The sequence below is a fragment of the Cyprinodon variegatus genome, unplaced genomic scaffold, assembly GCF_000732505.1.
Source record: "Cyprinodon variegatus isolate N-32 unplaced genomic scaffold, C_variegatus-1.0 Scaffold707, whole genome shotgun sequence".
NCBI classification, from domain to species: Eukaryota; Metazoa; Chordata; class Actinopteri; order Cyprinodontiformes; family Cyprinodontidae; genus Cyprinodon; species Cyprinodon variegatus.
This window is the reverse complement of record NW_015151160.1, coordinates 346,742-357,837: the sequence shown is the minus strand read 5'-3', so window position 1 is coordinate 357,837 and position 11,096 is coordinate 346,742. Positions and strand designations below refer to the sequence as shown.

At 40.6% G+C, this 11,096-nt stretch overlaps 1 protein-coding gene across 1 annotated transcript in view; it reads right to left on the bottom strand.

The window, feature by feature from the left end:
- The window catches only part of LOC107097568 (5-hydroxytryptamine receptor 3A-like), a 14,720-nt gene extending 5,612 nt beyond the window's left edge, over positions 1-9,108 (bottom strand). Inside the window, exons 1-10 of the mRNA XM_015394757.1 lie at positions 8,976-9,108; positions 8,409-8,572; positions 8,233-8,277; positions 8,041-8,150; positions 6,238-6,407; positions 5,845-6,005; positions 5,111-5,321; positions 3,438-3,676; positions 3,346-3,385; positions 829-1,119 (exon numbers count right to left, since the gene is read on the bottom strand). Of these exons, the coding sequence (XP_015250243.1) occupies positions 829-1,119; positions 3,346-3,385; positions 3,438-3,676; positions 5,111-5,321; positions 5,845-6,005; positions 6,238-6,407; positions 8,041-8,150; positions 8,233-8,277; positions 8,409-8,572; positions 8,976-9,030 (1,486 nt within the window). The 5' untranslated portion in view covers positions 9,031-9,108. The remainder of the gene's footprint in view (positions 1-828; positions 1,120-3,345; positions 3,386-3,437; positions 3,677-5,110; positions 5,322-5,844; positions 6,006-6,237; positions 6,408-8,040; positions 8,151-8,232; positions 8,278-8,408; positions 8,573-8,975) is intronic.
- Between the last annotated feature and the right edge of the window lie 1,988 nt (positions 9,109-11,096).

Here is an 11,096-nt window from a genome sequence, read left to right as displayed (position 1 = left end):
ACATTTATAGTCACACACACACACACACACACCGGAACTTGGCGCGCCCCACCTGTCACGTCTCAATTCCCCACCAGTGGGTCGCGCCACACACTTTGAGAACCGCGGCTGTACATGATGTGATTCACAGGCAGCAGCTGATGGAGTTGGAAAATTAAACTTTTGCTGCTTGACACGCCACATCAACCAGACAGACACAGCACTGCTGATGCACATTGCTATGATCGCTCCTCTGAGACCGTTTATTAATGCCTAAATTAAATTAAAATGTAGAAACCTTTCAGCAAAATATGCTTGCTGTAATAATTATGGGGCTTGCAGTTTGTGTTACGTATATGAAAAATGCTAACATCTACTTCCAGCCGCCACGAACATTAGGGATAAATCCACCCAAGATGTGACGGGGCCTGAGGCTGCTGCTGTTGGGAATTCCCGTTGACAGCACGAATCAAACTGCAGCAAAATAATATTTTAAGGATGGTAATCTTGATGAACTGACTGCACAAATGATTTTTGAGGTGGACTTTTCTTAAAAATATATTAAAACTACATTTTATCCGCTGATCAGAGCAAGTATAGCAAAACCAGCTCTCTGCCACTGAAAACAGGAGCAGCAGAAGGGGATCACTTAAGGGGATCAAAGATGCTCTTAATGCATGTCCGACCTTAATATTGTACAAGCATCAAAAATAAAGCAGAAGGAGGTTTTTTGCAGCTGAAATTGCACATGGTGCGAACATAGCATAATGGGGCCAAAAAGATGGCTGCCCTTAGCCAAAAACAAGCAAAAACATGACAGAGGTAGATGTAAATTCCATGACTGATTACCTGCATTGGAGGCTGTATGCCTGTCCGCTGCTTGGTTGACCGGCTGGATCACCCAAGCTTCTGTGCCACAGTTTGTGCTTCCAGGTTTATCCTCCTGTGCTTTGTGACTTGGACGAACATCGTCGGGCCAGCGGTAGCAGATCAGATTGGCTATATGCTTAAGGACAACAACTCTAACCCAGTTTGGAACTTCCTGGTACTTCATGGAGCTGTGATGGAGGACATTGGTAATGATGACTGTCTCCAGGAGGCTGATGACCATGAGAGCCAGACACACAGAGAAATAGATACCTGATGGAGAACAACAAGTAACATGTTAATATGATAAATTTTATTGCAGTTTATTATTTTTTGGTAAAGAACTTATTTCTCAACATTGTGTTCTGACCAGAGCATGTGAATGGAGCTGATCGTCGCGCAATTCCTGCTCCCCGCTCAGGAGGATGTTTGCTTATTTTGTTCTCTGCTCAAAGTTTCGCTCGGAGGCTCAAAAATCTGCTCAGTGCACACTCTGGCGAAATCGCTCCACACTCGCTTAAATTTTAAGGAGAAGGTATTTTCTGACATTTTTCCTTGAAATAATCATGCGAGGGCCCTGGGACACACTGCGTTTGATTTAATGATGTGACCGATATATGTGTATTGTGATATTTATGTTAGGATCCTCAGGCTTGCCCTCCAGAGGGCGCCGAGGATCCTCTTCTGCTCTGTGTTTTTCCCTTAGGGTTGAGTTACTGTGGGGATCTGGAGATTACCCTCTGTCTCCAGCAGAGTGCGCCGTGGGTCTTCTGGAGCTGGAACCTTCCTGCACACCTGTTGCTAATCCTCTCATCAGAAGACCTCTCCTATATAAGCTGACTTCAGACCTTGATTCCACGCCGCAGTGTTGATCTTAGTTGGAATCCTGTCTCTCGTGAAAGCTCTGGATGAGCTTAACATCCTGTCTCCTCGTGAAGCTCTGCATGAGCTTAACCTCCAGTCCCCTCGTGAAGCTCTAGATGAGCTGTCTCTCTGGCAACCTGTCTCTGGCCTGCAGCTCTGGGAGAGTTGCATCATCGGAAGCCAGTCCCAAGCCTGACGCTCTAGGAAAGCTAACCTGCTAATCTGCCCTGGTGAGCCAACCCAAAGAGTCCACGTGGATGCTACCTGTCGACTTCCCTGTGGAGTTTCCCTAAGAGGTTCCCATGTGGATTTCCCCAGTTGTTCTCTGCGGTGAGCTGGAAGCTCAAAACTAGGACTGCCACGCTAAGCCTGAAGCTAGGGGCTTAGCCTCACATGAACTCAGCTACCAGCCATCTCCCGTTCCCTGCACAGACCCCAGTGAACCAGCCCCCTGCCTGAACTGTTCCAGTAAATTATCCATGTGCTTGTGCCCTTTAATAAACTCTTTGGACTTTTACCAGTGTCTCCGTGTGTGTTCTGCATCTTGGGCTTTACTCTCAGAAACCCTATCATGACAATTTAACTGGCTGTTAAATTATCGCACTGTTTCCTAGCTGTGAATGTAACACCTCGCTCCTTTCATGTTGTACCGCTATTCCTATTTAATTATCAATTTATTTTACTAGGCTACATTAAAAAGGCTCACTTCTAGTTAGTGTATGTTTTGATATTTTATCCCACTTTTTATCACACGTAAAACAAATAAATGTTATTTTACAAATTTTATTATCCAACATTTTTAATTGAAGTTGTGAGCCTATTGATGTTAGGAATTCAGTTTGTGTGGGTTGTGTATTTGTGTTGTTCTCTCCCTTCACCACCAGATGGAGCCCTGTTCTCGTTGGTCCTCCCACATACCTGTGGCTGGTTGCCTCATTACTGAGGACTATTTGAGCGGTGGACTGTCACTACCTCGACGGCAGAGTGTTTGCCAGTTTTAGGTACTCTAGCCAAGCTGACTTTAGCTGAGTCTAACCGAGTCTTTGTTTTTTCACTGAGGCAAACCTTGTTTTCGACTCTGCCTTTTCGGCAGGAAGCCTTCCTGCAAGCTTGATGTTTGGCCTTCTTCCCCTGGAAGGATTGTTTGAGTCTCACACTGAGCAGGGGATTAACCTCCACAAGTTCCGTTCAAGTCCTCCTGGATTTCCAAGTGACAGTCCACTCAATGGCTCCTCAGGATCCAACCAAGTCTAAACCTGTCCGCCCTCCAATGAGTCTCTACCTCTGGATAAACCCACACTTACTGGATTCTGGGAGGAAAGTCTTCTCCACTAACGTGAGTCTCGTTTTCTCTGTCTCTCCTGCCATCGCTCAAAGTTCCCACAGATCCTGAACTAACCGCTGATACTTCCCTTCTCTCTTCCAGTTCCGGTTCACTTGCAGACTGAGTTTCCTGAATCCAACCCCCGCTGACTTTATCAATAAACCTGTTTAAACTTTTACCCTGGTTCTCTGGGTGGTTTACTGCATGTGGGTCAGATCTCTTAAGACAATCATGGCAATTGGAGCCATATTTCTACCATATTTCCTCTGCTCCGCTCACATGCTCTGGTCCTCATAGAGATGATGTCTGACCTATGATGGGAGTCCCATTNTAAATTCCATGACTGATTACCTGCATTGGAGGCTGTATGCCTGTCCGCTGCTTGGTTGACCGGCTGGATCACCCAAGCTTCTGTGCCACAGCTTGAGCTTCCAGGTTTATCCTCCTGTGCTTTGTGACTTGGACGAACATCGTCGGGCCAGCGGTAGCAGATCAGATTGGCTATATGCTTAAGGACAACAACTCTAACCCAGTTTGGAACTTCCTGGTACTTCATGGAGCTGTGATGGAGGACATTGGTAATGATGACTGTCTCCAGGAGGCTGATGACCATGAGAGCCAGACACACAGAGAAATAGATACCTGATGGAGAACAACAAGTAACATGTTAATATGATAAATTTTATTGCAGTTTATTATTTTTTGGTAAAGAACTTATTTCTCAACATTGTGTTCTGACCAGAGCATGTGAATGGAGCTGAGCGTCGCACAATTCCCGCTCCCCACTCAGGAGGATGTTTGCTCATTTGCTTTGCCGCTCAAAGTTTCGCCTGGACAATCAAAATCCGCTCAGTGCACACTCTGGCGAAATGGCTCCACGCTCGCTTAAATTTTCAGGAGAGGGTATTTTCTGACATTTTTCCTTCAAGTAATTATGCCAGGGCCCTGGGACACATTGCGTTTGCTTTAATGATGTCACCGATACATGTAACACCTCGCTCCTTTCATGTTGTACCGCTATTCCTATTTAATTATCAATTTATTTTACTAGGCTACATTAAAAAAGCTCACTTTGCATCCCATTGCCAATGAGATAATAGCGTCTAATGCACGTATGTGATCCATTTTCAAGGCTTTTACTTTATGTAAACCCACTCTGTATTGTGAAGTATAGTTAGTGTATGTTTTGATATTCTATCCCACTTTTTATCACACTTAAAACAAATAAATGTTATTTTACAAATTTTATAAGCCAACATTTTTAATTGAAGTTGTGAGCCTATTGGTGTTAGGAATCCAGTTTGTGTGGGTTGTGTTTTTGTGTTGTTCTCTCCCTGCACCACCAGATGGAGCCCTGTTCTCGTTGGTCCTCCCACATACCTGCGGCTGGTTGGCTCATTACTGAGGACTATATGAGCGGTGGACTGTCACTACCTCGACGCCAGAGTGTTTGCCAGTTTTGGGTACTCTAGCCAAGTTGAGTTTAGCCGAGTCTAACCGAGTCTTTCTTTTTTCAGTGAGCCTAACCTTGTCTTTGCCTTTGCCTTTTCGGCAGAAGGCCTTCCTGCAAGCTGGATGTTTGGCCTTCTTCCCCTAGAAGGATTGTTTGAGTCTCACACTGAGCAGGGGATTAACCGCCACAAGTTCCGTTCAAGTCCTCCTGGATTTCCAAGTGACAGTCCGCTCAATAGCTCCTCAGGATCCAACCAAGTCTAAACCTGTCCGCCCTCCAACGAGTCTCTACCTCTGGATAAACCCACACTTACTGGATTCTGGGAGGAAAGTCTTCTCCACTAACGTGAATCTCGTTTTCTCTGTCTCCGGTTCCCACAGATCCTGAACTAACCGCTGATACTTCCCTTCCCTCTTCCGGTTCACTAGCACACTGAGTTTCCTGAATCCAACCCCCGCTGACTTTATCAATAAACCTGTTTAAACTTTTACCCTGGTTCTCTGGGCAGTTTACTGCATGTGGGTCAGATCTCTTAAGACAATCATGACAATTGGAGCCATATTTCTACCATATTTCCTCTGCTCCGCTCACATGCTCTGGTCCTCATAGAGATGATGTCTGACCTATGATGGGAGTCCCATTAGCTGTGCTGGGCAGCAGATCATTCATGATGAGCAGAAAAACAGTGTAACCCAGGATCAGGGTCATTTTGAAGGAGGCTCGGTCCACACTATGGGGGGGCAGGTAGAATGACAGGATGTCTATGAGCATGAGGAAGGAGCTCGGGATCAGGAGGTTAACCACATAGAGCACTGGACGACGCTTTATGACCACCTAATGAACAATAGAAAAATGATTCAGGTTAAAACATGCTACTGGATTTATTTATTCATGTCTCTACCCTTTAGTTTTGGTTTCACCTTACTGTTTTTTTTTTTTTTTTACTCTCAAATTTATGGCCTGTGTCTTTTAGCATGTTTCTTTCAAGCTAATGCTGGAGAAATATTTATTAAAATTTCCCTAATTCGACTTGACTGGAACCGACCACTGGCTGCTAGATATTTTCCCGTCCCTGAAATTCAGCAACATTATTTGTACTTTCAATTTACTTTACTTTATTTTTGTTACATTACAACCCCACAGTTCATCGATTTGATTGAAGTTTCATTAAAATTATAGCTTTAATACAAAAATCTGACAATAGTGGCAAGTCTTTCCATTAACAGTTAAGCAGAGAAAAGTTCAGCTAACATATATAAGAAATTCAAATTCTAACGGATCAATCCTAAAGTTCCTCCATTCTCTTTTGTTTCTACATTTAAAGCCTTTAAACTCAGTAGAAATTAGTTTCTCAAACCCAAAAGGTGATGATGTCCCACTCGTCAATCCCAAACCGCAGAATGGACGTCTCCCCCAATAAGTCCACCAGCTCCCACTCTCCACTGGCTTCCAGGTATTGCTTTGAGTTTTCTGACATCTCACTGAAAGTCAGAGCTGGACTGAGTCTCACATCACGTACTGTGAACAAGAAGAGTGCGACGAAAAGTGCTTCAAAGTACCAGAAGTTTATACACAAGTTTATACAAGACAAACTTTATTTTCTGAAACCTTTAATCACTAGGTTTGTTCATTTTCTTTTCTGTTTAATTTTTCATTGTTATTATTCAATGCTGAGCTTTTATCTGAGTCAGCAGACAGCTTAGCTGTTAATCTGTGAGACAGCTAAAATAGCAACAAATGTGTTTCTTACTTGTATGCATGTAAGAGCCAAATGTAAATGTGCAGTTCTGCACATCGAAAGGAAAACTGAAAATCTCCAGGTTGCAGGCTGAGACAAGCCGCAGCATCCTGTCCCAGCGAATGTGTCCTGTGTGGTTCACGTAGACATAAGGACATGCTTGGGAGACATCATCGTCCACACTTGGGCAGGAAAGAGAAGAAACAATTACGACTAAAAGTGTTTAGTATATAAAAGGATCACTGAAGCATGTTTACATTGAGAATTAGCAGACATATTTCCCGGGACACATATTTACGCATAGTCCCTGCATGTCTACTTGATGGTGTTTTTTTTGTCTGATCTTGACATCTTTACAAAGAAGTGCATTAATCCTTTAAAGCCTGGAAAAGCTCTCATAAAACATAAGCTGAAATAATTCTCAGAGCAGTGTTGAGTCTGTAGCTTATTTGTTTTTAAAAGACTGTTAGAGTTTCAAATTGTAAACAGGTTTGAATAATTCAGATTTGCCTTTAGGGGTTTAATTGGTCCATGAGCAACAGTTGCTCTAACATGAGGTGTAATTTACTGTTTTCCATGCCATTCTCTGCACCTTCTGGTGAACTTCAAACAGCTGCAGTAATGTAAAGCTTTCCAAACATAAACATTTAGATTTACAAGTTATTTTCCAACTCTCTTTTTATATACCGTATATATTTTTAGATATTTTTTTTCTCATGCAAAGTAAAACTGTTCCCTTTATGTTTTTATTTAATTCAGATGATTCACCATTGGGAATATTTTATTCTTCCAGTTGATGCAAGGAAGAAAACAAAGAGATTTGCATGTTCAGCATCTGCTTCACTGATAATGGCACCTATGAAATAAATAAATTTTAGTCTGATAGTGATGGAAGCACATCAGTAACCTACTAATATAAATTATTTTGTCACATTCTGCAAGAAATAAAATTAACATCATTTCAGTAAAGAGGAAGGAAAAAGGAATGCTGAGTTAGTAGTTTCAGAGGGACCCTCATACTGAGGCTGGTTCTGGTTTATTTCTGTTGAAATACTTTCCTCTCCAACATTATCGATTGCTTTTTTATTGCTGCAAAATCAACAAAACATGCTTTGAATGACCAACATGTATATATCCAACTAAATTAAATTGTAAATTATTATAATTCGACTGAATTCTATAATGGGATATTTGATGTGATTGTAACCATAGGATTGCCTTGTATTGGTATAAACTGGAAAGATCTAAACTGTCAAATTTTATTCTAGATAACTCAATATGAACTGGATCTGTCTCATATTACTTGTTTTTACTATTTGTCTTTAATTAAGTGCACTTATCCCTGAATTAGAATAATTTTAGCCTTATTTTATGGGTGACATGTTGCACACTTTCTCCACTGTAACAACTCTGTAAGTTGATGCTGTCCCAATAAACGCACTCAAATGTGCATTAAACCAGCAAATGTTTGTTACTGTTAACGCAGGTAATTCAAAAGCACTTTATGATCAAGGTAAAACTGACAAATTGAAAGGGGAAAAAAAGGTTAATAAATGAAAAAATATTTTATATCAATTCAGAAAAGAGCATAATGTGTTAAATTATAATTGTCTGCAGAGCTATGGTAATGTTGCTACATGCTACAATGATCCAACTCGATAGATGGATGGATGGATGGAAATGTCACAAAGAACTGTCAGCACTCTTATTAGGGAAAGGTACTATTTAATTTAGTTTCCATCTAAATAGAGAAGTCCCATACATATTTATAAAATGTCAGATGATTCATTAACCATAGAAAAATAGATAACTCACAACTCGTAAACAATGATGTCTGGAGACCACAGCTCCTTTACAGGGAGAGAAATCCTAGTGACACCATCGCATTTCTCCGGCTCCCAAACCAGATACTCATTGTGCCAGAACTGCAGCCATGAACACAAAACGTAGCACAGATAAACTTCCCTATCTGTGTAAACCGGAATATCTTTGCCTCATGAAACTCACCAGTCTGAGCCACAGAAATGTAGTCAGTATCTGAGCTTTTTCATTCTGAAATGAAGAAAATAACAATGGCATACAATACATGAATAACATAACATAAATGATCAAGGTAGCACACATTAGAATATGGATTAGGACAGTCATGGCATGCATACATTTATTTAGAAGTAGAAACTCACCACTCCGAGGACGGCATAAAGGGTGAAGGAGATGTTGGCAATGGTGGGGTTACTGAGGTTTACAGCTGGCCTGAAGGGTTGCAGGTCTAACACGGCTTTCACAGATTGATGTGTAGGACCGCTCTGGCCCTCCTTACAAACCAGTTTCCCATGGCATGTGGACGCTTTCAAAGAACAGTTAAAAGTTTCTAACATATGTGCATACTATAAAAACTTTGAATCGTATATTTTTTAGAGCTATAGTGAAAGACTATAAACTCAGGCAGAGTTATCTGTATTACAATCAAGCTTTGAACATATACAATTTTACTTGATATATATAACAAGGCAACTGATCCTTTTACCTAAAGGCAGACATAGATAAATACAATTCCCCTATAGTGACAATAGTGACTTTTTCCTCTAATCATCAGAAAATGTTCAGATTTGAAATGTAACATCATATTTTGAACTGAAAATAAAGAAACAATTCAGCAAAAACACAATGGACCCCTTTACAATTAGTTTAATACCACTGGATAGAAAAAAAAAACTTCAGACAACAAATGTGGAAGAACTTTTGATTACCTGCCAGTAAGAGCGACCCTAAGATGAAGCTGAGCCCCTGCTGAAACCAAGTCATGCTGTGCTGCAGGAAGCATGGAATATTCTGCACAATCACTGGTTTAATGTTGTCCACTGAAAAGGCTCCTTGTTTTTTTACTTAGAGCTACATCACTGCAGATAATAAATCTTCTGGGACTGACTAACAATATAGTCACATGTACAATGTGAGGGTTAATTCACAACCACATATAAATGGAAAACCCCATGATGGACCAACAACATAACAAAGAGAAAAATAAATTGTTATTTCACACTCCCAATGAGCGCTCATCCATTTTGTTTTTTAGTACCTCCACCTGCAGGGGGTTGCATCCTGTTCCAATGCTTGATAAATTATTTGTGTGTATCTGTAATTTCATATTGACTTTAAAAAATAACCTGGATCCTCATTGTTTAATTTTTATGACAATGTCTGTTCTCGTGATCATCAAAAGCTCTAATATGAAGGAGTTAAGAAGGAATAACATGCTGCAGACTTTTGCATGCAGATGCTTTGATCTACTTTAAACCACGCCATTGTAGCTCTGGCCATAATGATGTTTAGGGCAGTGTTTTTCAACCCTGGTCCTCATGGCAAACTGCTCTGCATGTTTTGGATGTTTCTGAGCTTCAGCACACCTGATTCAGATGATTGCAGTTCAGCAAAGCCTGATAATTTGCTATCAATTGATAACAGGTGTGTGGAAGCTGGGAAACATCTAAAACATGCAGGGCAGTGTGCCTTAAGGACCAGGGTTGAAAAACACTGGTTTAGGGCGTGAGGCTGTGCCCCAGCATCAAGTATTTTGCAACCTAGAACAGGGTTTCCTTTTATGGATTCTGAATGCCAGGCTCTGAGGAGACCTTAGCATCCCACAGCATCATACCACCACCACTAAGGGGATTCTATGTAAGTATTAACTCAAATTAACTTTTTTCAGATGTAACTGCTTACATAATCTCTTTCACCAGTATGATCTATAACCGTGTTGACTTATGTTAGATAACATTAAAGTTTGTGTATTAAATAAAACAATACATTTATTTAGTGATGAAAGAGCACTGTGTAAGGGTTTTAACTATATCCTTTATGTAATTAATATTTTAGACTTAGTGATCTTTTTGTCTAGAGCTGTGACATTACACTGGATTTTTGCACAGGATGGACCGAAGGTTCTGGATACATTTTAAAAATTCTCTATCATGTGGCATTCTTTACGGTTGAAGTTGTTGAACCTTTTCTTTTTCTGCAAATCTGCTCGCTATTTAGGAAATGCATAGGTTTAAACTAAGTTAAAGTTAAAAGGTTTGTGGGTTCCTAGCTGTTTTTATTCCACTTTTCTATTCACCTCTGTGGTCTGTTTTTATATTTATTTTTGGTCTCATATATGGCAATTAGGTAATTATTGTTATAAATTATTTTTGTATTTTATATTATTTTGTATTGCTTTTGTATCTCTGCTTCTGTCTCCTTGAACCCCGGTCAAGTGTGAGCGCCCATCTGCCAAGGCAAGCAGGTGGCCACTGACACTGAGCCTGGTTCTGCTGGAGGTTTCTTCCTGTTAAGAGGAAGCTTTTCCTCTCCACTGTCGCTACAAGCATGCTTAGTGTGAGGGATTGCTTTGAGTCAATGAGTCGATGTAGTCAACTGGTTTTCCTTAAATAGAAACTTTGAATCAATTTGACTGGATGATCTGGTTGAACTGTAACGTGCCTTTAAATGACGTTTTGTGAAATGACGCTATATGAAATAGTGTTGCACTGATGCCACTACCAGTATCGGACGGCGCCCTGATCCAGCACTAAAATGGTGGTATCGGTATCGGCGAGTACCAACAAATAGGGTACCATTATCATTTTGAGAGCCAAAAGTTTATTTAACTCTTGTCACCCATTCCAGGTAGGGAATTAAAAGTTCTACTGAATTCATTTTGTATTAGTCTTTTTCCTGCTTCACAAAGGTAGGCAGCAGCTTGACAAAGCCCTGATGGCAATTATTTCATATATATATATACACACACATATCAATTTCTTCTTCTTTTTATTTTCAATAACAATTTTTATATTAACACATACATATGTCCATCCATGTCACATCTCACA